General features: G+C 42.0%; 1 protein-coding gene across 1 annotated transcript in view; it reads left to right on the plus strand.

Moving 5' to 3' along the window:
- The window catches only part of LOC311044587 (transmembrane protein 132C), a gene marked incomplete at its 5' end in the record, with an annotated part of 208,263 nt that overhangs the window by 176,929 nt on the left and 3,684 nt on the right, over window positions 1–27,650 (plus strand). Inside the window, 3 exons of the mRNA XM_084056282.1 lie at window positions 13,193–13,404; window positions 22,854–23,127; window positions 27,432–27,623. Coding sequence (XP_083912408.1) covers window positions 13,193–13,404; window positions 22,854–23,127; window positions 27,432–27,623 — 678 coding nt within the window. The remainder of the gene's footprint in view (window positions 1–13,192; window positions 13,405–22,853; window positions 23,128–27,431; window positions 27,624–27,650) is intronic.

Consider the following 27,650-nt stretch of genomic DNA (forward strand, 5'->3'; position numbering starts at 1 on the left):
ACACACATCTTCGTGTCAAGACCCACAAATTTACCATATAATATATGTATTTCATTTTTCCGCAGACCCACCCCAAACTTTGTGCCAGGGATGTATTTAGTAAAAAAAAAAATCACAAATGTTCAAGATTTTTTGAAAATAGCTGATCTTCAAGCTCATAACACATCACAATGTGATGAACTGTGAGTAGTATAAAGTATAATATTTTTTGGGCTTTTATACCTTTATTGATAGGATAGTAGTATAACAGGAAATGGGGAGTGACATACAACAAAGGCCGTCGGGACTCCAACCAGCGACGCAGTGTCAGCCTACCTTGGAGCCTAGGTGCCTGGAGTGCTACGCTAGCGGTCCAGGCCGGTTAAACCTATTTTTATACTATATTAACACATTTTGCTGGGGACCCCCTGGAACCCCCTGAAGGCCCGGACTCCATTTTGAGAACCACTGACCGGTAGCTCTCTTGTGCTCTAAGGAATCAGCTGACACTGCTGGCCAATCACAGCTCACCTCACCCTGATAAACTCAGGTTAGCACATCATTGCTGCCTCGTTGCAAACACGCTATCCATAGCCTCATTTTGCACAAGGAAGCCACACCGTTATTAGACCCTATCTTGTTTATACTCATTTGCATCTTGTTACCATACTTATTACCTTACATGCCATGACTTTTTTTTCTCCATTACAAGCATTTCACTGCTTGCAATATTGGTACCTTGCTGTGTCGCTGTATTGCTCACATTGTGACTAACTAGAAAGATTGAACTTGGTGCATACCTCAGCCAAGACTACCTCCGCAAAGACATTACATTTCTACCTGAGATGACTGATTATGTAATTGTGCCCTTCAGTGGCGTGCACAGACATTTTGAGGGGCAGGTGCTGAAGTAAATTATACTTTTTTTTGTTTACTTGGTCTGCTCTTTTTTCCCTCTACACCTATACCTCTTTGCCAAAATAGCCGATCTACAAGCCCACATTTGTAGATCGGCTATTTTTGGCTAAAGTTCTCCTCAGAAAAGGGATGCTAGGTTTCGAGTGGTTATGGTAAAAAGAAAGATCATATCACATAAAGATTTTGCGGCCCCCCTGTAGTAACTCTTGAGGACCCCCTAGGGGTCCCGGACCCCCTGTTTTTTTGGGGTTTTTTCAAAAGGGCACTTCTGGTCAAGAGGGCAAAGGGCAGGTTCTCGAGCACCACCTAGAGTCTATCTGTGCACGTCCCTGGTGCCCTTGCCCTTGAATGTGACCTTTTTGAACAAAAAGCTCAAGATTCAAGAGATGTATTGTCACAAAGACGTACAAGCACACGCACTGTGAAAAACATATGTTGGCGTGCTGCATAAAACACAATAAACACAACACGTAAATAAAGGTCATGGTCACATGCAACAATCAAGGTTGTGGTCATATCTCAGAACGGAGAACAAGAGATGTTGGCGCAGGTGAGGTTTTCAGTCGTAGGTGGATTCTTTTTTTTGTATTTGTCCTGAACACTAAAGACTAAGCTTATGAGTAAGAGTTGTTTACTTGTCATTTTTGCTGTTTGCAGTTTTGGAAGCTGTTATTTTTGGAGGGCCAGCATTCTGGCAGAGGCTTCGGTAATGTCTGTGGCAACAACTGCAACAATAGGATGCTCACTGGCATAGTTGGTCAGCGAAGCCTGCTACTCCTTGACAGGGAATAATATTTTACCCTGTTTTCTACCCTCTATTTATGTATTCTTCTCCAAGGAGAGGTACTGAAAATGTCCTATTGTAGCCGTGCTCTGCATACTTGCCTCCTTCCTTGTTTTGGGATTCTTGGAATTGGGTTTCTGCAGTTGGAAGGCTGAGCTCTCAATGACATTCACAGGCACTACACTGACTACAGCTTTCCTTTTTCGTTTCTCCGGCAACAGTGATTCAATATGCTCTGGAATGGTTTTGGGGCGTAATGGACGCTCGCTTGCTGTGTGTTTTTGTATTACGGTTGTAATGGTTTATTTGATTTGGTCTAAAAGTCCATCTCCTGTAAGATATCACAAAGGATCAGTTATTTAATACATTTTCCTGACTCCTCATGGTAAATCTGTCTATGAACATAGTAGAGTAAATCCATTTGTATTCAAGTGATGACGCTTAAAGCACTTGATCTGCCATTCAAGCTTAAGACTATAATGTTTTCATTGAGGTCTTATTTCAAGCTGACAAAAACTGTGTGGTGTGGCTGTGACCTTACCACCTGCCGTGCTGGCCGGGATTAGGAGGTACAGGGTCAAAGAAGTTGAGATCGTCAGCCTGTTGCTACTGTTCCTCCTTGGTTCGCGAACCTGCTCTGATAAAGCGTCTCTATGCTTCTCCTTCATCACATTGATCAGACCAGCTTTCCATTTGTTCGCTTTCTTTCTTGTTTCGCCCAGGCTCAGATTGTGCTTCTGAGCTCTCCAGAGTGGCCACTGTGTGGCTCAGTAACCGTTCTACAGGTTTATCCTCTTCCTTTTTCCTTCCACAATGTAAGGAGTTGAGGCGTTTTGATCAGAAATTGGTATTTTCATCCGTTTAGTCTCTCCATCAGCAAGATCCTTTGATGTAGGCTTTCTTCCCCCTACGCCGTCCTGTGCTTCCACAGCATTACTCTGAGTGTTCAGAGTGGTTTGGCTCCGCCACCATTCTCCAGGTGGTCTCCTCTTCCTTTTCCCCTTCCTTTCTCCCTCCACACTTCTGTCTGGAGATGAAGCCTTTTTATCAGAAATTGGTATTTTCATCTGTTTGATCTTTCCATCTGCGAGATCCTTTGATGTAGGATTTCTTCCCCCTATGGCCTGTGCCTCCACTGCATTCCTCTGAGTGTCCAGAGTGGTGTTGGTCAGCCACCATTGTCCAGGTGGTCTCCTCTTCCTTTTCCCTTCCACAAATCTGTCTGAAGACGAAGCGAGTTCATTAGAACTGGATGTTTTCATCTGCTTGGTCTTTACATTAGCAAGATCCTTTTGATGCAGGTTTTCTTCCTCCATCTGATGTGTCCCTTCCAAACGTCTGTCTGAAGACGAAGCGAGTTGATCAGAACTGGATACTTCCATCTGCTTGGTCTTTCCATCAGCAAGATCCTTTTGATGTAAGTTTTCTTCCTCCATCTGATGTGCCGTCTTCCTCGGCTATGGGACAAAGGGGCAACAGAAAAATACTCCTCAAGCTTATGTGAGGTTACTTAATACTACAGGAAACACTGAACTCTGAGGGGGAGTTGGGGTTCAAGAGTCTGAGGTAGGTTGCTCCAAAAAGTCTGCAAATTGAAACCGCAAAGAATAAAGCTTAAACTCATCCTGCTAAGGATGTACTGCTTTTTATATTGTTCGGTTGTGTTTACTCCTGTTGTCATGAAGAGGTCACAATGAGTTATCCATGTCCAGTGGAGGTGTTCTGGGTCGGGCCATGTCCAAATATGGATTCCATGATGTCTGACTATCAGCAATGGTAACCATAAACACCTGGTCTCAATCTGACATGTTGAGTAACCATGGCGACCTAATATAATTAAACCTGGATGTCATGAAAGCCTTTTTAACAGCCATACCCAGATTTCGTGTCTTTCTGTACCATTTTTAAAAAGCGAGAACTGGGGTGTCCCAGTTAAGCAGTGTAGAAAGGTAGGTAATCTGCCATTTCGGACAGAGCCTTAAGGCTAAGCAGGATCTTTCAGGAAGTACTTCCAGAAAGGATCTTCTTGCCACTGTCTATGTTGACTCAACCGGGCTGACTCGGGGTAGAACAATCAGCAGTGGGTCCAGGCAGTTCCTCCTGCGTGATTTCTCTGCTCTCGGCCGCCCCATGCAGGGTCAGGATGATGGCTTTGATACCAGGGAGGTAAGGGAGTGGGCATCAGGTGCTCCAGAATTCCGATCCTATGGTGGTGCGGTTGCATTCATGTCATTGTCGATTATAGATATCTCTGGCTGGTTGGGGGACCGGGAACATAAGGACACCGGATGCCTGGGTTAGGGTTAGGGTGAACCTCCTGAACCTCCTCCCTGGAGGTTCATCAAATGGCTCATCAAAACTACAGCTCTCCATAAATACAGGGAGAACAAAAATAATATATGATTAGTTTTATGTTTGATTAACAAAATGTACTGTACTTTTACTTTTGATCTTGAAGTACAGTTGACATTTAAGAATATCACTTTTACCAGTCATTCACTTGTAAGATACCAGTATTTTACTGAACTTTTTTCTATCAGTGGATCTATTTTGAATTAAAGTCAACCAACTATTTTCTCAACCAGTTATCTCAATTATATACACTAGGCTACCATGCGCCAATTAAACAGACAGCACCCAAAGTAGCACTCAAACAACAGGAGTTACTATACTGAATAAAGCAGGATTATGGGTATAGATTGTGAATAGGTTGACAACACAGGCATGAAAGCTTAATAAATAAATAAATACATAAAAAAGATAAACGTGAAAGATTAGAAGATTTTCTATAGTATGTTTTTCAAAAAAAAATGCCTCTAGGATAAGCAAACACTGAGAAAGAAGATCAAAGTGTTTGATACTCAGTGTGGTGACAGGTTGCTTAAATTTACTTTTTATTAGTAGAGCCTCTTTCAAACACTGGGCACAAGGCACGGCAGTATATCCTATCACTTACAAATACAAAATACCAGACTTCCAGTGATGCCTTAACTATCTACTGTAAAGGTCAAGTCTTTAAAACTAGAAGTTTGAAAAACAAAACGGCCTCAATATGATTACAGTCTGCTTCCTTAAATATCTGGCTCCAATTCGGAATAGATTATAAATTCTAGACACCTGCTGTGCCAAGGGCTTCATCCAGTTATGTCTATTTTATGTCTATATTTCTCTTTGAACCTGTCATCAAGACCAGAGTGGATAAAGTCAAGATGATTTAATGCACAATAACGAGATGTCCTGGCGAAAAACTAAAAGACATGAGATAAAAGTTACGCTGTTTGTTTTTCAAATTCATAGAGGAAACATTTGACAATAATACCTAAGTGTATCACATCTGTTTTGCAAGTTGGATAGCCAATGTTCTGGTCTCACCTAAATGAACCAGAGAAAGACAATCACAAACCCTTTCAAGAGAAAGTGTTTCCTACTGTTCTTTTCTAAACACAGCGTGCGATAATATACAATATATAAACATGACTTATTTATGTCATTTGGCTCTGGGGGATTAGTGACGGTGTCATTGAACCTGCATTACGAATGATTCTGCTCATTATAATCTGTGTTTATTCGCCCATAACTGAATAATTACCCTGTAATGATACCTAAGAACTATAGGAATGTAATTGAAAAACTTTCAGGAACAAACTGGTATCGTATTCAGTTACACATCTTATCTTTTAGGCTTTTTGGTAAAAATAGCTTGAGGAGTGTACCGCTCACTCTCCTTAAAAAACATTAGCTGAGCATAATCAGAGGAGCTTTTTGAAATTAAGCACATCACTATTTAAAAACATCAATTAAAAGCACTTTTTGCTTAGCCGAAATAAGCATAATTTCAAAGTGCAACTACAGCCCCAATTTTTGCAGTCACTGCTTATACACATAACAGCCACGAAGCAAATCCGGCAAGTTTTTATGATTGAATTTTCATTTTTCGCTAGGTTAACCATGACCTGAAGTTATGCAAAGAAGACCATGTAACAAGTTGCGCTCTCACAGCCATGGAAAGGGGGGTTATGGGAATGTAAAACAGCACCCCCCCGGGTGGAAGTGAGTACTGTGGTTAATGCAGAGCAGCATGGGCTGCATAATTGCTTCTGTCACGCCAACTGTATGTGGGAGACAGAGACAGGCCCACCCCACCTTAACCCATTAAGACCGGGGAACGCATCTGTGTCATTTTAGATTTGATCGATAACCCATTATTTTATACTTTGGGCTGTTCAAAAATAGCAAATCTACAAGCTCATAGCGCGGCACCGAGTGCCGCGCTACGAGCTTGAAGATCTGCTATTTTTGAAAAAAAAAAACGAGAACATTTGCCCAAATCTTTGGACAAATATGTATATTTTTTTTAACACCATTTTTAACTCACATCTTTGCTTCTGGGGGGTCCCTGGAACAACATATTTTGATGGGGATCAGCGGCTAAAAAACATAATTTTGGTTGGTCCTTGACATAAAAAAGTTTGCGAACCACTGATATTTTTTTTTCAAAAAACTGTTTTGATTTAGAAGACATTTGTAAAGTTTTGAAAAAATAGCAGATCTACAAGCTCATGAGTTTGTATATCTGCTATTTTTGAATAGCCAAAGAAATCTAAAAGATTATGCGTTCCCGGTCCAACTGGGTTAATGCTCCCTGCTCCCATCGCTCATATGTGCCACGGGTTGGATCTGTCCGGCGAGTTGTTAATTTCCCGGGCCTAGATCCAGCGGCAGCCATAATGCCCCCTGTAAGTATTTTCCCGTTCGGCGCATAATGTGCCTGATTAATGTGCCGGTGGATTCTCCCGGACATTTATGGTACCTTGAGGAATGAGTGGCACAAAATGTATTTCTCGCTGACAGGGGGTCCCCCCCTCTCCGCCGCCTTCAGTCCTCAGCACATCATCGCCGCGCTGGGATGGAGGGGCGGGGGGAGTACAGTAGGTGTTGAAGGCTGCCTTTGGTTGTGTGCGTGTGCGTGTGCGTGTGTGTGTGTGTGTGTGCAGTATATTAAAATATTGATTGTTGGTTACGCCGGCCAATAATGCGCCACTGGAGGCCAGTGTTAGGCCATCAGAGTAATGCGTGGGGACGGACAGACGTGTTCTCTGTAATTGGTCCTGCTCAGCTTGCAAGGCGTTGAGGATCAAAGCAACAGCAGCAGGCAGTTCATTTGCCTGTCATGAGACATATAGAGTTGTTTGTTAATCAATCGCCGTACACAGCAGAATCCTTAGAATTAAAGCCTCGGTCCACGTACCACATGTCCCCATGGTGTTGGTTTAAATCAGTGCTTCTCAAACTTTTTTTTATTTCAAGGACCCCCCATAATTCTGAGGGTATAAAAATGGAACCAAATGGATCTTTAATTGATTGATTGAATACTTTATTAACAGTTTGCAAAAAGGTTACAGTGGTACGATTATACAAATCGTGCCAAAGGATAACACAAAATAAATCCAGTGTGGTCCTGTATAAGGGTCCATGTGGTTCCATTTGTATACTTTCAGAGTTATAGACCTGTCAGGGTCCATTTAGAACCCCCTTAAAGGAACCCTGAGGGTCCCTGGACCCCACTTTGAAAACCACTGTTTTAAATCCTCAGAGAAATCATCTCTGTTCAATAAATGTACATATCAATTATATTCCTCCTCCCACAAATGTCCCTAAAGGACCTTTACAGTACCCTTTTACTTTGTTTAAATCTTTTTATTATTATTCCATATCCTACTTTATGAATTATGCATACATTTGATCTTCCAGAATTTGGGGTAATCCAACAATTATCCAGAGCCACCAAACCGTGACAAAAACAAGCCAGTCACTTTGTCGTTGACGGGTCCAACGGTGGAGTCGGGTTTACAGGGGAGCGCTTGTTTTGTAACCCTCAACGACCCTCAATGCATAATTATCTTCATTGACTAATGCTGTATTTAGTGAGGGTATTTGGTGACTGATTTCACACCTCGTCTGAGTTGCGTGCCCTGCTTCAAAAAAGTTTCAAAAAGACCAACCAAACAAAAAAGTGATTTTGGGGGGAGTGGGTAACTCAAGAGTGTAGAAATGTACATCATTTGTGCATCACAATTCAAGTTAAATTAACTCTTTGCCTGCCACTGACGAGATTTCTCGTCAGATTCTGCTAAGGCCTGCCATTGACGAGTTTGAGATTTTGTTTTCAGTGGTTTTCCACCAGATGGCGCTGTTCGCTAACCTACGAAAGGATAGACCCGGAAATGACGTATTTTTTTAAAGAAAAACAGCCCTGTTTATTTGTTGTGGAAAAATGGCTTTATCTCCGTTTCTGTTGCTATTTGGAAAAAACGAGCCACATCCAACTGGCGACAACTATATCGGATTACCGTAACCGGACAATTTCCCCCCCCGATTCTACGAGATTCCCTTGCGTGTAGTGAGGCGATCACCGTGAGGACGGCAATCACGGAAAATATTCCATGATTTTTTTTTTCAAAGGTTAGTAAAATCGCTCGGATTCGCTGGCAGTGGCTTGGCAGTTAAAGTTAACATTGGATTTTACACACTCACACTCACACACACACATACACACACACACACACACACACACACACACACACACGCACACCCTCTCATTGAAGCCTCTTGGAGATCTTCGGCGTTAAAAACAGGGAGCATCACAGACACACACCTGTGTTGCTTTGTGTGTGTCTGTCTGGTAAGAAATCCTTTTGTTGTGAGCGAGCACAAACAAGCGCTCCACGGCGTCTGCCATCTTATTGATCAGCGATATCACTGTTTGATACGGTCAATGACTCTGGCATGTAGGAGAGGTCTAGCTTTCTACTTATCACCCAAGCAGACAGGTCAGGGGGAGCCCAACCCCATCCCTCCAGCCCTAACTTGGACAGAAACGGCCCAGACGCATGGACTGTCAATGAGCTTCAGTCTCAGCAGACTGAGTCTGGTGAGAGCAGCAGCAGGAGAACAATGGGGGTTGATAAGGAGCAGGGACTCTGACATCTTTATCAGTCCAAACACACTCTCACACTGGGAGCCCTGATGGAGCACAATCTGCTCCATGCCTGACTGCAGCCAAGGGAGCGTGTGTGCAGACCTCATAGACGACGTGTTCAAAAGGCTACATTAAACCGGTCTGTCACGTCATGTCTCAACCTTCAAATGTCATTTACTAATGATTGCGCCGTGTTCTTAGCACCGCACACGCACTCGTGCATTAACAAGTTAGTACCCGCCGTATGTAGTTTCTGAACTCTTGCTGACGTTCTGCCACACACCGCGGTAGAAAATACCCAGTGATCATCCCCGAACATGTAACCACTTTAAAATCCAAAGGTTTGATGCTTAAATGTTAGTTCTCTGATGATGTTCTCTGCACGTAGCCTTGAAAATATCCTTTGGCGTTCATCTCCGCTGGTGGTTCTTATCACAGGGCACAAGCCAGGGGGTTCACATGACCTCAAGGCATGAAGATTAGTTCAGAGGAAGTTGAAGAACCTACAGTTTTGCTCCAAAACTTTAAATGTGTAGAGATTTGCTTCCAAATTAGGTATCCAATCCACCACAATGTCATCCTTCACAGACTGCCAGGTTTGTTCACAAAATACAATTCACTGTTGAAGCATTGGCAGTAACGATGCTTTTATGCAGAGTGGCGTCTGACTAACATGCATATGATTTCGACTATGGAATGAAGGGTCAGCTACGAAGGAAGAGCTTTGTTCTCATTTTATTTATTTTAATCATCATACAAAACGATTCACGACAAAAAAAGGAAAGAAATAAAGAAAACCATGACAGTATGTCACCTTTAAAAGATGGCAACATAATTCCTGCCAAAGAGAACCCTTTTACAGTCTGAATTGCATATAATTTCAAGGTGTTCTAGAAACAGGCAATGATTTAATTGATTTGGGAAACACGTTCTTCATGTTGAGCCATATGCTGTTGTGTTGTGCTCCATTTGAGCAGTGACCAGCGCCTTGGTCCAGCAGTGGAGCGAGGAGCATGAAGCCTAATTAATGCTCCGTCGCACGATGCCGGTGTCACGCGTCGTAAAAAAAAAGCCGACCTGCAAGCTCACAACATGCTGCAGACGCGACACATCGTGAGCTTGTAGGTCTGCTGTTTTTGGACGGGCTTATGAGGCTTTGATGCTCCACATACTGGGGAGCTGTGGAGGCTTGTCACACACAAAGCCTTCTGCCTGCTCGCAGATGATGAACTGTATCGGCTCTGTGATGAATGGCTGTTGATGGGTTTTATCTGGCTGTGAAAAATAACTGGGAAATTGAAAATAAATAAATAAATAAATAAGGAAAGATTGAATACATAAAAAAAAGATATATTTCCCCAGACCATAATGTTGTCCTTTTGAAGGTGTACTGCATGATGGAATCAATGGGATTGACTAAATGCCTGGGAACACTCCTGATGGTATCTGCTTTTAAGTTATTAATTGCCTGGACTCTAAAAGTGTGCGTGTGCGTGTGCGTGTGTGTGTGCGTGCGTGCGTGTGTGTGCGTACATGCATGCGTGTGAGCATGTGTCCGTTACGTACGCGTGTGTGCATAGTGTCCACACCATATCTCTTTTAGAGTGAGAGTGGGTGAGAATCTAGATATTACTTAAAGGAGAATTCCGGTCATTTTAAGTGTTATGTTTGATGTGTGTCAAATCACTTACCAACGTAGGAATGAAAATCGCGTAACTCCACAGAGCCCCCTATCGACCCCCACCGTTGTCATTATAGGAGGATATAGGATAGCCCAAATTCGCCTATTTTAACCAATGCAAAGTCTGTTTTTTTGCTTCTAGTACTCATTGTTGAGTCCCATGATAATGTAACAGGCGCTAAAACTCCCGACAAGCTAACGGCTAATAACAAACGAGCTAACGCTGGGGCTGCTTATCTCTCTGCATGGCAGCCCCGGGTTGCCAGGTCGGGAGAGAAACCAGCAACCAGCATTAGCTCGTTCTGTTATTAGCCGTTAGCTTGTCGGGAGTTTTAGCGCCTGTTACATTATCATGGGACTCAACAATGAGTACTAGAAGCAAAAAAACAGACTTTGCATTGGTTAAAATAGGCGAATTTGGGCTATCCTATATCCTCCTATAATGACAACGGTGGGGGTCGATAGGGGGCTCTGTGGAGTTACGCGATTTTCATTCCTACGTTGGTAAGTGATTTGACACACATCAAACATAACACTTAAAATGACAGGAATTCTCCTTTAACAGTGTGTGTGCGTGTGCGTGTGTGCCTTTCAATAACACTATAATCCAAGTGATTTCCAGTGTAAAGCAATTTATGAAACAGATGGTTTTGAGTTAGCCGTGTTATTAGTGGAGAAGTGCCGTGCTCTGTCTGCGTTCCATCTGCTCTTGGTGTGTTTAGCCCCGGGCAAAAGCAGGACTATTATAGAGGAGCTGACCACGTCCACAACCCCTTATTCCCTCAGATTCAAAGATGCCCTTGCCGTCCCCCATCGTCCGGGAACAGCCGGTGAACCTTTCATGTTCTTGTTCAAAGTAACGATATGTGAAATGTAGTTGTAGTACAGAGCTGTACCAACTGTATAAAGTCCTGGCCTACATTGTGTACAGCACACTTAAATTGTATTTTAGGAAACACTTGTCCACCACCATAGAGGCCTGATTTCAGCAATGCCCCAACGAAAACAAAGCAGCACCTGTCCTGAGCAATTTGTAATGATTAAACTAAGCTTAACCACTTACTGTACAGAATATGCTTTGTTGTAGAATTAATAGTGAAAATACCTCATCTACAAGCTTTCAAAAATGATATTTTCACTATTTTTGTACATTTTTAGATATTTATACTTAAGATATTACTTAAATAGGAACACTAGGACCATACCAGTGGTGTGGCATGTTTAGCGTATTGACTTTGACTCACCATACTGTATACTGTATACATACATCTGTGATTCCATAATGTAGTGCCATTTTTGTGACTACCACATATTATCACAATATACTGCTATATAACTTTTTTTCTTTTTTTTTTGTGCACACTCATTTTCAATACAGAGGCAGATTCTATACCCAAAAACAAAAAAACTCTGGCTTCCCTATTTTGGGGATGCTATTATAGGAGAAATGTTTAAATTAAAATTATTATTTTTTCTAAATGAAAAAGTGTCATAAAGTGGTTAAACTTTGCATTTGCCATTAGCAAATGAAAATAAACATTTACAGAGTGATGAGAGTGGTAGAACGTGTGATAGAGGCTATTTTGCATTTATATGAATAAAGGTGTGCCTTGAGATTTTGACTTATTTGAAAAGCGCTGCCGTACATTACTGCTGACCATTTTCCAAAGCATAGTGTGGTTTGTTTGATATGAGTACCATATTGTTGCTGTCGGATGGAAACCTTGTATGTCTAAAACCGTTCCTTTTTTATTATTATTTTTAAAACAGCAGATCTACAAGCTCACAACACGTCGCGCACACATTTTGTGTGACACTTGTATGATGAACTAGGGCCTCGTGCCCCCCCCCCCCCCCCCCCCCAAAAAAAAAACATTAAAATAATTAAATATGGTGATATGAGGTTTATGCCTGACTGCAACAATATGAAAATCAATCATTTTATTATGTGGGTTAGCTCCTGTCAGATGACTGCATAAAGTCCATCTCTCATGTGATCATCAGTCACGTTAAGATCAATCCCTTGCTTCTGTCATGTCAAATCCGAATAAAAATAATTTGACCACAAAATCGAGTTAAAGCAATCCTAGTTTTTAAAATGAAACTGACCCGTTTCTTCTCTGTACGTGAAGTGAGTGTAAGTGAGTGAGGTGTTGCTAGGGAGATTGGAGACGCGTTATTTTTAGCTACGTCTAAAAGTTTAGCTGTGCATAGGAGATGTAGCAAGTTCCAGTATGGTGAATGTAGTACGTACATAATGTTTTGGTGAATATATTTCGATGCCTGTGTGTTTGTTATAGATATCTGACTTCTGTAGGGAGAAGTATTGTTTTGCTCTGAAGTCACATGATCATGCAAGTTTAACTGTGAGATCTCTCAACTCCCTGGCATCTCCACTCTGAAATCGTTCAATAGCTATAATCCCCAAGTGTGTGGTCCTGCGTCTTGATTGGATCAGTCTGGTGTGTTTGTTCTTATGATTAAAATAAATATGTCATTATGTCTGTGGTCTCCCACGTTGTTTTGGGGGAATCCTCTAGTGTGCAGTCTGTGCACACATTACCTAATGAAAACAGGTGGGTGGATAATGCCTGCCTCAGTTTATGGGAGACAGAGGTAACCAAACCAATGATTCTGGAGTTTTGACATCCCCCAAAAAATATTAAAATGAATATTTCACAATCATATTTTTTTGGGGGGGTGGGATGCTTTTATTCCACATGTTTTTTAATATCTATTTGGCTGTCTTATTTTTTTATTATTCGTTTTCATAAAAATGTGATTCATATGTACCATTTATTTAACTCCAGTGTCTCCTCTCTCTTGCATCCCTCCCACTCGTCCCATCCAGGTGTCAGACAGGTGCGACTACGTGTTTGTGAACGGCAAGGAGATGAAGGGGAAGATGAGGATGACGGTGAACTTCACGTACAGCTATGTGAGCGCGCAGCTGGAGCTGAACGTGTGGCTGCCGCGCCTCCCCCTGCAGATTGACGTGTCAGACACCGAGCTGAGTCAGATCAAAGGATGGAGGGTTCCCATCATGACTGGCAGTAGCCACAGGTACACTGCCACATGTGTCTGTCAGAAGTGACAGAAACAGTACTCAACTTTTTTACTTAAGTAAAAGTATCAATATCCTATTGTAGATAGTGTTACAAGTACAAGTTCAGTATTAAGCATTTACTTGAGTAAAAGCACAAACGTATTGGCATCAAAATATACTTAAAGTACCAAAAGTAAAAGTACTCATTATGCAGAATGTCCCATTTCACAAGTTTTCAAATGTACAAAATGTATTTAAAAAAAATGTTGTTGAAAATAGCAGATCTACAAGCTCACAGCTCCGAGCTTGTAGATCGGCTATTTTCAAATTGCCAAAGTATATATATAGTAGGTCTGAAGTGGTTTTGTAATAATAATCAAAATCTACAAAGTAATGTAACTAAAGTTTTAAAATAATTATAGTGGAGTAGAAGTTAAATTATTGTCTTGGCCAGGCTGAAATGCATGGCAAGAGTATGTTTTGCACCCCGTCCGTCCGTGTGTCCGTCCGTCCGCGTGTCTGTCTGTGAACAGCTAATCTCCGGCATCGTTGGCCCGGCCGCTGCGAAACTGTGCACACACACTCCCTGGATGCCAAAGCTGAACCTCTGCCCCGAATCTTTCAGATTGGCCTGTTATAGCGCCACCAGGAAGCCGAGTTGTGCAAAACACATTTTTGGATATCACTCCTACAGATTTTGTCCAAACCTAACACAAATCGGTACAAAGTATCTCTATAGTCATGTGATCAACACGGATCTGTCCGATTTTCCATATTCTATCCTGATTGGCTAAGATTGGCTTCCAACGTTTGCAGGATTGGTTTGTTTTGAACAAAAGCCTCACATCATCAACGCAGCATGCGTTTTCCGCAAAGTTTTGCGCACACCTTCCCACTAGGCCGAGGTAGATATGCCTCCCTTTTCACATTAGCCTGTTATAGCGCCACCAGCAGGTCTAATTTAGCAAAACACATTTTTGGAACAAAATACCTCAAATCATGAATGCAGTGTCCGATTGAAAGGCCTAAGAAGAAATGGCACCCTTTTCACATTGGCCTATTATAGCGCCACCAGGAGGTCACAATAACCTACATGACCTTGACTTTTTCTAGTTGAAAATTGTAAGTACTCCAGTTAAGTAAAAAATACCTCAAAATTGTATAAGTACAGTACTTGAGTACTTAGTTACTATCCACTACTGTCTGTCAGTGTCACATGATCCCCATGTGTTTATATCGCCGCTGTCGGGCAACTTTTCATTGGTTAAAAATGTATCAAACCCACAGATAGACTTTATATCCACTTTCACTTTCAGCACACTCTTGTACGACGAAGTAGGGCATTAATTTATGAGGGGGAAAAAAACCACATTATTATTATAATGGAGATATATGGTTTCTGCCCGACAGTGACAATGTGTGTGTGTGCTTACACTGTAAAATCCTCCTGAGTATAAATTGAAATCTTGAGTGTACAAATGGAACCATAATGTGAATGGGTGTAGGCTACTGTGTGTGTGTGTGTGTGTGTGTGTGTGTGTGTGTGTGTGTGTGTGTGTGTGTGTGTGTGTGTGTGTGTGTGTGTGTGTGTGTGTGTGTGTGTGTGTGTGTGTGTGTGTGTGTGTGTGTGTGTGTGTGTGTGTGTGTATGCTGCAATATTCTGACTGTCAAAGAGCTGAGTTGAAGATCTCTTCTTTAACCACTTAAACCCTAGATAGTATACTTAGTTGACCAGAGTCGACAAGCCTATATATAGGCTCTCTCATCTTTCCCCTCTATAGGGCTACCAAATATCTTCACCAAAATAGCCTGCTATTTTTGTTAAGGATCGAAATATGGAGCATTTTATCTACTGACTCCCTTCCATTATGGGAAACATGTCATTTATCTGGCGGCTAATTACTGGAACAGATTCTTCTTGCTGGGTATTTGCAAACCAAAAACACCGCAAGTTACACCAGAAATAAGCAGAACGTGTATGTTAAACATGTTCAGTGTTTGTTCTAACAGGTGAACCATGGGAAATTAAAATTGCCCTCAGGGCCACATTTAATCATTCTAAACAAGATCTAGCCAGATGAAGGGCTTATTATCCCCCAGATATTTTTGTGTAATTCACAGTTTAAAATGCTATCCAAGCATAGGCCATATTATTCCATAATAAAATCGATTACGTTTTTCCCTTGCTACATCTCATTTTGAATTTGATTGAATTTGAGGAAAAGAAAGAAAAAAAAAACCGATTACCACCAGATATCAGTTTATCTTTGAAATTAACTCCATGTTAAGGTTGTAGCTGGGTGCAACTCCACCAGGCCCCTCTTCTTACTCTACTGGCTTCTCCTTGTATTGTAGTAGGCTGCTAACAAAATGTCCAACCCATGCAGTATAGCCTGACATTGTGACATGGTTAAGGAAGGTGGCCTGTCGTGCTTCCTCCTAGCCTATAGTAGAACATTATTAGCTCCCTGTCTTGAGGTCAGACATTTCCCCCTGGGACCTCATCACTGGCACTCTCTTCTCTGACGCCACCACACAGTGCTACCGTGCAAGTGTTGACATCCTTCAATGGACAAGAGAAGCCATCAAGCCCGCCGCCTGCAATAATTAGTCCCGGAAAAATGTCGAGATGGGAGACATGGAAGTTGGTCAATCCTTTGCACCCAAGCGCAGCTCCTCCAATTATCCGTCCCTTCCCTTCGGCTTTGACTGACAGTGGTGCACGGTTTTGACCAATGCACCAGCTTGGTGAGGATGTTGCTCTCCCCAGCTGTGTGCTGGTATGCTTTTATCAGCGGGGACAGGCTGATGTGTGTTGTCACTGGTGATGCCAGCATGTCCGGTCTTGGCACTGCAGCCCTGCGGGGCTGCTGAGCGCGTTGCAACCCCCCCCCCCTCCCCCATCTTCTGCCCGCGTCTTTGTTTATCTGGGAATAACAGGCGTGACCTTGCAAAGTAGCGACTCGCCTGGTGGCAGGAATGGGCATCGGTCCACTCTGCTAAAACCCAACGGAAAACTAAGCCAGTCTGCTACAATAGCCAGTGAAGGGACCTTACACTTGTCAGCCGGGACTGGCAACTGATGGCCAGAGTGTGCATGAGAGAGAGAGAGAGAGAGGCGTCAGGCATGGGCTTCCCCTTACACTGTTTTTGATTGCTACTGTCTATACCAGTGGTTTTAAAACGTTTTGTGCCCAAGGCACACCATGGGCAAGTCAAAATCAGCTATTTTTGCTCATTTTGAATATTTTTGAAAACAAATTAAAGAGACATACTGTAGGCAGTACATAGTTTTTATAATTCTTCTATAATGACATGCCCAAAATAGGGACACCAGATTGAAAGTGGTTAAAATATATATTTTAGGGGGGTAAATTTGCCTCTGTATTGGGAAATTAATGTGGACAAAGTACTGATATATGGTAGTTAATAAAAAAGAATATTCGTAACATTTTACTACATACTGTAGTACGGTACATTTTCCAGGTAAAGGATTTACTTTTATTTGCGACAACGTTTCCACCTCACAGGATCTTCATCAGGTCAGCATTGTCACAATATCCCACACGGCATACCTGAACTTGTAGAAACTGTCTCACAGCACTCCATTGTGCCTCGGAGCACCGTTTGGGAAACTACTGGTCTTTGCTGTATGCTTCACATCACCCTCCTTAAGCCCTGTCACAACATGGACAAGATAAGCCTCCCTAGACAGGGGACCAAAGTATATAAGCAGTGGAACTCTGTTAATGCTTCCTTCAGAATGCATTTTTATTTTACGCACGTCAGCTTTTCCACTTTATAGCATTTGCAAATGTGTATTTTGCTGTCTGTTTTCATGTTTTAATTGCTTGTGTTGTCATAAGCACTGACCTTGTTAAGCTGTGCGTACTTTTAAGTGCCCTCGTTCTACTGTCAAACACGCTGACATTCTTTGAACGCCATTCAGGATTTGAACAATAAAAAGCAATCACTGTTGTTTGCACAGAGATGCCGTATGAAAGCTGCAAGATCCGTTTGTCCATTTCACTTCAAATAACCTTCATTATGTCTCTGCAAAAATGACAGAAAAAAACGACAACCATGGAGCAAAATGCCAAAACAAATAGAACAGGATCCACGGGGCAGGACAAAATCAGCATGCAATGAAAGCATTAATATGCAGCATCAACTGTTAAGCCAAATCTGGACACGAGAGTGAAATGAATTTGATTTATTTGTCTATTAGATTAACCTTAGATTCAATTTTGGGATCACTGCACGCCCACTGGTGTATTAGATTCATACCGATGCTAAAGGCTAATACTTTTACTTGAAGCCTGTTTATACAGTAGCACATCCATTCCACCCGAGCAAAACTTTGGTTTCATGTTCATAAAGACACATTGTGCCCCATGTTAATTCACAGGACAAAGGTCAATTCATTCAACTAAAGCCGAATTCCAATCTATTACGGCTCAAACAATTGCAATGCAGAGATGCATTTGACTCTACATACAGGTCCATATTTTATTTATGTTCAAACTACAGAAACGTATTGGGAACATAGCTGTGAATAAAATAAATGCTTCCAATTTATGACCGTCTGTGACAAGTTGTACTGTACATTTACAGTAAGACTGGCCATCTAATATACATATACTATGCCATCATGTAGATGGCATAGATCTTGACATTTTCCGGGACTAACATAGACATGACAAATCAATTCACTTTTCCTAAGAATTTAATTAAACTAGAAGCAGTGGCAATCAAAAAACTGTGTAAGGGGGGATGGCCAGGGGTACTTTAATGTTGACATCCTACATCTGGGATTCTGGGAACTATATTTGTATATGAATACCCAGTGAAAGCTACTGTAATGTCATGTGAAACATGAACTATGATGCATTGGCACTGTATACTGTATGTACGTATATACATATGTACGTGTGTGTGTGTGTGTGTGTGTGTGTGTGTGTGTGTGTGTGTAACTCCCATGCATTATGAATGAAATAATACGCTACTTTATACAATAAAATAGTGCTAAAGGACTAAGCAGATGATAATTGACAGGATGAAGCAGAGAGGAGTTAGTTCCCTGCAGCCAGCCAGCCTGCAGTACATAATGCCCCATGTGGGCCTCTCATTAGGCCCCATGTGGGCCTCTCATTAGGCCCTGATGCCATGCTGGCAGCGTGGCATCACAATGCACTTAAAGTACCAAAAATAAAAGTACTCATAACGCAGAATGTCCCATTTCACAAGTTTTCAAGTGTAAAAAATGTATAAAAATCCTTTGAAAATAGCAGATCTACAAGCTCACAACGCGTCGCAAAGCGACGCGTTGTGAGCTTGCAGATCGTCTATTTTCAAATTGCCAAAGTATATATATAGGTCTGAAGTGGTTTTGTAATAATAATCAAAATCTGCAAAGTAATGTAACTTAAATTTTCAAATAATTATAGTGGAGTAGAAGTAAAATGATTGAAAATTGTACTAAGTACTCCAGTAAAGTAAAAAATGCCTCAATTGTACTTCAGTACTTGAGTTACTTTCCACCACTGTCTGTCAGTGTCACATGGTCCCCATGTGTGTATATCGCCTCTCATTAGGCCCTGATGCCATGCTGGCAGCGTGGCCCCATTCATACTAATCTCTGAGTCCTCCCCTGTCTCTGCGCTGCTCTTAGATCCAACATTCTGTCCCTGCAGTCTACTGGTCACAGCCACTGAGAGAGAACGTTAGGAAATGGAATGACCTTTGTCTTATAGGTCAGTGACTCTCAACCTATGAGCCGAGGCCCACTGGTGGGCCGTGACGATACTGCAAGTGGGCCCCCAAATAACTGGCAAAACAATCTTTCTTTGAAACCTTGAAAAAAATGAGTTGTCATTGTAATACTATGTTAGTTCCATTGATCCAAGCCGGAACACAATCAATGTATTGATCATTACAATTAGATTCAGATTGTCTTAGATGAGACAGATATGACTTGCGAGTTGAGAGCGGAGTCAGTGGAGTGGAGGCAGAAGAAGACGGTGGTACGATTTCTTCACTACAGCGTCACAGGAAGACACACTTTGATTGATCTTTGACCCTTTTACTGTTGTTTTGGTCGTGACAACACAGAATATAACAAAATCAAACAAGTTTCTTTTCATGACCCTCTTTTCTTTTTTTTGTTCTTCCTTCAGGGGAACCTCGCGGTACTCTGAGTGCTACTAGTCCAACAGCAGCAGGGGAAATACCCCTTCGTCTACAACTCTGTCTTATCTTGTCAGGAAAGGTCCTGAGCCCTTAATCCATTCAATCCGGGAACGCGTCTACAAATGTCTTCTAAATCCTAACGGGTTTCTGAAAAACGTATATGTTGCTACAGTATAATATCAGTGGTGCCCAAACTTTTTCATGTCAAGGACCACACAAAATTATATGTATTTTGGCTGTGGACCCCCCCCCCCCCTTCCCCCAATCATCTCAAAATATGTTGTTCCAGGGACCCCTCCAGAAGCAAAGATTTGAGTCATAAATGCTCGCTTTAAAAAATATATATATTCAAAGATTTGCGCGAATTGTCACGATTTTTCTAAAAATAGCAGATCTACAAGCTCATAGCGCGGCACTCGGTGCCGCGCTATGAGCTTGTATATCTGCTATTTTTGAATAGCCAAAGTATAAAATAAATGGTTATAGCTAAAAATCTAAAATGACACAGATTCCGTTCCCGGATTGAATGGGTTAACTCCTCATCTGACTGTGCTCAGGGATCTTCTCTAGTAATGTGAAGCCAACGTCTTCCTTCCCGTGGGCCTGTATCCGGTTCTATTTCTCAGGGGAGGGAGAGAGAGAGAGATAAGCACGTGGATAATCTGAAGAAAGCCTAGTTTAAGAGATGATTATTTTTTTTCATCATCTCAAACTGTTTGTGTGTGTCTGTATTAAATACAGAACACATTTTGTTCAAGGTTAAAAGGGTTTTATCGTGCACATGCACTTGACAATACAGCTGTGGCAACGTTGCAGGGAGTGAAATTCCTGTACGTAGTAGAGCCGCCTCAACAGTGTGGATAAAAATACATGTACAGTAAGATTAAAATAGTCATAACATAACTTACAAAATATCAAATAAATAAACAAATACATGTAATTGCGTCTGCACAATTGCACACAAGATTGTGAAGCTGTAATCTTGTACAGTCTACTGTATATATGGCCATCATACAGTATATGGCCATGCTGTGTATCTACTGTATCTATTAACATAATGTGTGTGATGGTGATGGTATATGTCTGGGAGTCGCTGTCTGTGTGTGTGTGTGTGTGTGTGTGTGTGTGTGTGTGTGTGTGTGTGTGTGTGTGTGTGTGTGTGTGTGTGTGTGTGTGTGTGTGTGTGTGTGTGTGTGTGTGTGTGTGTGTGTGTGTGTGTGTATTTGAGAGAGAGACTTAAAGGGAGGGAGAGAGTGAGAAATGACAAAGATTACACCACACATCAGGTGTAGTAGCCTGTTGTACATTAGTATAGTATTTATCAATTTCTTTATTGACCTTTATTTATTCAGGGAGTCTTCCCTGAATAAATAAAGGTCAATAAAGAAATTGATAAGCAAGCTTTTTTTTTATTCTAGGACGCCCTGATCACAGCATGATCACAACATATACAAATAACAATACAGGTTTAAATAAAGTGCAATAATGAACAACATTGTAAATATCCCAATGCAGACAAATAAGGGCTGCGGAAAACAGATGTAATGCATCCCCAAGTAGTACTCTAAACGTCTCTATGGAGACCAATCGATACGGTTTCAGAGAGTCCTGGAGTTTGTTCCATTTGTCTGGAGCATAAAAGATGAAAGCAATCTTTCCTTGTTCACGGTTCATACGTGGAGTGATAAGTCTAATGTGTGTCTGTGAGCGTGTTTGACAAGTGTTAGTACAAGAGTTGTTGACAAAACGCTTTGCTCACAACAATGTCCCAGCACAGGACTTGCAGCATTTACTCTCACATTGCCTTCTCACCATCCTATTTTGCTGTCTATCTGTTATTTTTTTTCAAATAAGGTTGTTCATTTGTTGAAGCAAACACACCACAAAAAAAATCTGTTATGGGCTAAATGCAATATTGCAACATTTTAAGCCTTGTTTTTCACTCTCTGAATGTAATGACCCCACTGGGACACAGCCCGGCTTCTGGGAGGTGGATTTGTTGCCCACAGTAATCAAATTACAGTCGATTTGCTACCAAAAGGGAAACCAGGGACGATTAACTATAGCTGCAAGGAGAAAGTGTGTGCACATTTAAAATCCTGACCAGGTGCCTCGTGCTGCAAAAAAAGCCAAAGCCAAAACAGAAATAGAAATTCAAGGTCCCCACACACACACTGAATTGATGCTCCCTTTGTGGTCTATTCAACAACGTCTCAATCCTCCATTTGTCATTATCAGGTAAATGCTCCTCTGTGGCGTACACTGCTGAGAGAGTGAGAGAGAGAGAAAGATAGAGAGACAGAGAGACAGAGAGAGTGTGTATGTGTCCGGCAGATTGCGGACGAAGCAATGACAAATATACAGCTATTTACAGATTTGCTGTAATGAATAAAACCAATTTATATATAGTATGTTAATACAATATAACTAGCACACATTGCAGTGTTTGGAGGTGGTCTTCCTTTATTTTTATTGTTGTTTGGACATTGCAATTAGGCCTGCCTCTCTCCGTTGGGACAGACATACAATTACTGGATTGTAGCTTTAATCTAGTGCAGCAATCATGATTATATTTAATGCTATTAAAGCCACAATCCCGAACTTGTTTTGATAATAAAATGTTATTTTATCTTTAAGGTAGAGTATAACTTAACCCATTTTCAACCTTAATTATCTTCATATAATTGGTCCTCGCTAATGCTGATTAAAAAATGGTACCATTTCTGTCTTCTTATTTGCTTCTCAGAGGTGGGCTGTGGACAATTCAGAAACCTTCCTCCAATGATATCATTTGGTAGTCATTTCAAGGCAAAAATGAGCCAATTTTCTGAGGACGAAAATCACAAAAATATTTGTATTTTGGACATACAAATTATACTAAGATCCCCAGACCGTTTCAATCGTTTATGTTTATTTCTGTTGATGCAAGTGAGCAAGCTTCTACAGTATTTCAGAGTGTTAACTTTCCATAAGAGAAAGGCTGCCGTTTCCAATAGCTTGGAATCCCCACTGATGATGTCACTGGAGGAAAGTTTCTGACCTGTGTGTGCACAGCCCACTTCCAGTAGACAGAAATGGTGGCATGGCATCTTATAATGAGCATAGTGACAACCAATTATATGAAGATGGCGTTGAAAATGGGGGAAAAGTGCTCCATACAACGTACTGTAACTATCACATCTACAGTGGTTGGAGGTGGTCTCCTATACTCTTCCATTGAGAAATGTCGACCATGGTGTTGGGTAGGACAACTCAAATGTCGAATGTCATTCAACAGGTCCGCACGGGACAGCGAAGATGAAGATGATGAAGACCGACGCGGGCGAAGCTGTACTCTGCAATACCAGAACGCCATGGTCCGAGTGCTGACCCACTTTGTGGCCGAGTCGGCCGATCCCAGAGGTCCGACGAGCTTCATGCTGGGCTCTGATTGGCAGGTGGACATCACTGAGCTTGTGTGGGACTTCCTGAAGGTGGAGGACCCGCACATCGCACAGCTGCTGGATGGGAGAATACTGGTGGGACTGGACATGGGAATGACCACTATCCAGGTATGCTGTATTCTGTGGTTCTCAACTTTTTAATTTCAAGGACCCACGTAACTCTTGAGAGTATACAGACCTGGTAAAAGTGCAATACATACTCCTTCCAATGTCGGGGTTCGGACCGGCTTTCCGAACTATAGTTCGGAGAGTTAGGACATCTGGAGGTGCACAGGTTCCAAGGAAAGGTTCTGAGACTGCCCATACGATGTTCGGAATTACGTCATTTTTGCCAGACCTAGGGGGTCGGCCTACATGAGGCTTTGTCCCTCTTTTCCTCTGCACACACGTCATGCGAAGTCCGGCCATTCAGATTTCAACCACTAGGGGTCTGGCAGTACCAGGTCTCCTGGTTCCCTTGTGTAGTTAATACCTCCCTTTCCGAAGAAAAGTTCGGACGTATGAGTATGTATTGTGCTTAAGGGTCTATTTAGAACCCCCTCAAGGAACCCTGATGGTCCCTGGACCCCACTTTGAGAACCACTGGTGTATGCTTAAACTTTAAAGGGACCTCACTCTGAAAAAAATAAAACCAGCAGGTTTGGGTTGTTTAAATGCGATAAACGATAAGTGTAACCGAGTCCAGTTTAAGTAATAAACTCAGTCCCCTCCTTTTTACCCTCTATACCAAATATTTTTGCTGAAAATAGCCAATATACTGGCTCACAACACATCATGTTGCGACAAGTTGTGAGCTTGTATTTTTGCCGTAAGTTCTATTATGGCATATGCCCAGAATAGGGACACTAAGAGGTCATGTGGTTAATTAACATCATCAAGCACTTTTTTATCCTGAGACATAGTGCATTTAAAAACAAACGCCTGATGAATGACAAGGTCAATGTGGAGGCAGTGATAGATATACTGCAGTTTGAATAACGCCCTTTCACAGACGCCCCATTTACGTTGCATCAAAACGTGATCAGTATCTGGATAATGAACGATCCAATCTCACCATTAATTGCGTTTACACCTGGCTAACTTTGAGATGTGATCACAGCGTGAGAAAGACCACCTCCAGATGCGGTGTAGTGTAGCAGATCAGATAACCTTCTGATTTCAATGTGCGTTGGTGGAAGTACTCAGATTTGTTACTTAAGTAAAAAATGATTGGCATAATAATGTATTTAAAGTACCAAACTAACGTAAGAGTTAAAAATAGCAGAGTTAAAAATATTTTCGAAAATAGCAGATCTACAAGCTCACAACACGCCGCACTGAGACGTGTTGTGACACTTTTTTTGTATTAAAGGGATTATGACATCCAAAATCAACGTTTACGTATTTTTTGCCCTTATTTCTTTTTATTCACAGTAGATATATGCAATATCTGCCCTCATTATGACAAAAAAAGTAGTTGTTTAGTTAGCTGGTATTAGGTAACTGTTTTTACCAGAAATACATCATATTATAGCAAATAAAATATCATGATTTTGAGCATGTCATAGGTTCGGACACCTACGTCGCCGAACCGACCTATCGCATTTGACTCCATACATTTTCTGTTGTCTGACATCAGTGCATGTTGAAAATCAGATATCCATATATGTGACCCCACACGATAAACGATAAGTCTTCTAGGCATTTTTCATTTTTGTTTTTTCATGTCATATGAAAGCAGGGAATCATAGCTACAAATTGACATATTGCTTGTGCAGTTTGACCCACCAGTTTTCGAGATATGGCTTATAGAATGACTAGAGGGTCGGGCCGCTACGCGGCCCTCCCGTCTAGTAGCCTGGCCCGCACATCGGAGACAGAGACAGAAGAGCGCGTAGACGTTCCTTGCAACACCGGTGCTTGTTTCTCGCAAATGATTTGCCAACGCGCAAAACGAAAGCAAAACCTAACTGCGGCATGCAAACCGAAAGCGAAACCTAACTGCAACATGCAAACCAAAAGCGAAACCAAACATGACAATCCACTTTGCCAATTGTATATATAGATGCCTTGTAGAGATTCAGTGAACTGAGAAAACTGCATTCAAAGATTCACTTCTGTGATCTGTAAGATTTTAAAACCTATCCCAGCATGCATTGCTGAAAGGCGGGGGTTTGAGGGGGGCCAGGTAAACACCTTAGATGTGTCCCAGGGTGCATTGTTCTCAAATGGGCGGTGCAGTTGGTTTATGTTGTGTCTGACATCAGTGCATGTTGAATAGTTTCTGTTGTGTCTGACATCAGTGCATGTTGATCTCCATATGTGCAGTGGTCCACCGCCTGCACAACTGCACCACAAAGGCAATTTTAATATAGCATAATAAAAATCTGACTAACTAGCTAACTAGTAACAAAAAAAAATCCAACCATTGTAGTGGAGTAAAAATGTACAATATTTGCCTGTTTGATGTAGTGGAGTAAAAGTATAAAGTATTGAAAACTGGAAATATTGAAGTATAGTAAAACTACCTCAAACTACTTACAGAGCATCCATTACAGCTTAAATGGGGTCTGAGTGCAATCAAGTGCACAGCAAAACTCTAAAAGTGCACGGCAAAGCTCACCTTCACAAGACTAAATGAACACTCAGGGTGTCACAGCGTGTCCTGGTGTCCCTCAGCTGGCTGTTTTGTGGAGGCGGTGGCAGTGAATGCCAGGGCCCTTCCCCTCTCGGACCTTTCATTTGTCAGTGTCCTCAGGTTAACTGGATGAATAGCGGTCTCCTAATTACATCTGTGTAGAGACTGGTACCCGTTGCCCAGCAGTGTGTTCTGGTCATCCATCTGTCTGCCTGCAGACGTGCCATTACCTCCACAAACATCCACCCGCCCCCACCACCACCTGTTTGTACAAGAAAGAACCTAAACACTTTCATTGAACATGCAGGATAATCCCTTTAAAAATAAATACATGGAGAACTGCTTTACTTACAGTAAGATGTTATTGATTCACTCCTTCAATAAAAATATGTATATTAATAAAAGCAGGTATATTATGTATATTATATGACGTATCCTATGTATTAAAATTAGCAAATGGGAGGGAGGGCTGGCCAGCCAGGCAGCGGGTGGACCACGGCCACATCACTGACTCAGACATAACCATAAACAAACCCAATACGCCCATATATAGGCAGGACCACGGCCACGTCACTCTGACTCAGACATAACTATAAACAAACCTGATACGCCCGTAGGCATATCGCTATGGCTCAGTCATAATCATAAACAAACCTGATACGCCCGTAGGCATATCACTATGGCTCAGTCATAACCATAAACAGACCTGATACGCCCATATATAGGCATGTCACTATGACTCAGACATAACCATAAACAAACCTGATATGCCCATACTGTATATAGGAATATATTTGAAGATCCGGTTGTCCAGAGACACATAACCGAACGCTATGCCCATGTATGGTCATGTGCGACTTCAACTCCGCTCGTCCAAATTTGGACAAGGTTTTAGCCCAATCCGAGCCACTCTGACTCATTATAAAATTAGAGGTAAATATTAAGAATGACATAAAACCATCAGCATGCACAAGACATTTGGCGCTGATCGGTCAAGCAGTTCGCGAGGTTAGCTCCAGACAAACACACACACAGACATGCCGACCCTCTTACAGACGGCTAGCCTCCTACAGAGCCAGGCGGTAAAAACATACAACTCATTCGTTGTGACTGTGAGAAAGGTTTGACAGCTTATCTCCACCAACGCTAACTGGAACACACACCAGTAGCATCCATGCCCCTGTAGAGGACTTTTACACACACACAGAGCAACATCTACATGCAGCTGACCTCGAACCGCTCCTCATCTATTTTATTAGACTCCCCGTCTCTATAGGTTAGACTGTGTCTGACATTCATCTGGTTTGCCAGTAATAATCAGGGTTAAAAAGGAATAAACACATAGCTGTTGGTTTTCTTTAACCTTTACAGAGGTAGAGAGGTTCCATGAAGGTTAATCTGCAGATATGTTGTTTAATGAGCCTAAGTAAAGAGTCAACAAGTGCGGGGTATTTTTGTGCATAAACTAGCATAATTGAAGAGGGGGGCTCGACTGAAATGTTAGGAAAGACCAGCTCAGCTAAAATCACCTCTAGTAATCATAAAGAGCTGGAGGGATATATTGTTTGGAGGGGGAAAACAAATGTCGCGGTTCACTGGTTTTCTTTTAAAAAAGCCTTTGAAGTCACAATCGTAATCTGGGTTAATCCCAAGAGGCTTTTCTTCTTTCTTTCTGCTGTGTACCTCTCATTATCTCTCCCTGTCTCTTTCTCTCTTTCCCGAACACACATATACTCTCTCTATTTCTCTATTTCTCTCTCTCTCTCTCTCTCTCTCTCTCTCTCATCCATGTCAGGTATTGTCCCCCTTGTCGGACTCCATCCTGGCCGAGAAGACCATCACGGTGGTGGATGACAAAGTCACCATCACAGAGTTGGGGGTCCAGCTGGTCACTGGCCTCTCCCTGTCCCTACAGCTCAGCCCAGGGAGCAACAGGGCCATCCTGGCGACCACCACTACACAGGAAGTGCTGCAGAGCCTCAAACAGGTCCGGATGCTACACTGTATAATTCCT

Source organism: Gymnoscopelus microlampas (genome assembly GCF_963454915.1).
Source record: "Gymnoscopelus microlampas genome assembly, chromosome: 4".
Taxonomy (NCBI): domain Eukaryota; kingdom Metazoa; phylum Chordata; class Actinopteri; order Myctophiformes; family Myctophidae; genus Gymnoscopelus; species Gymnoscopelus microlampas.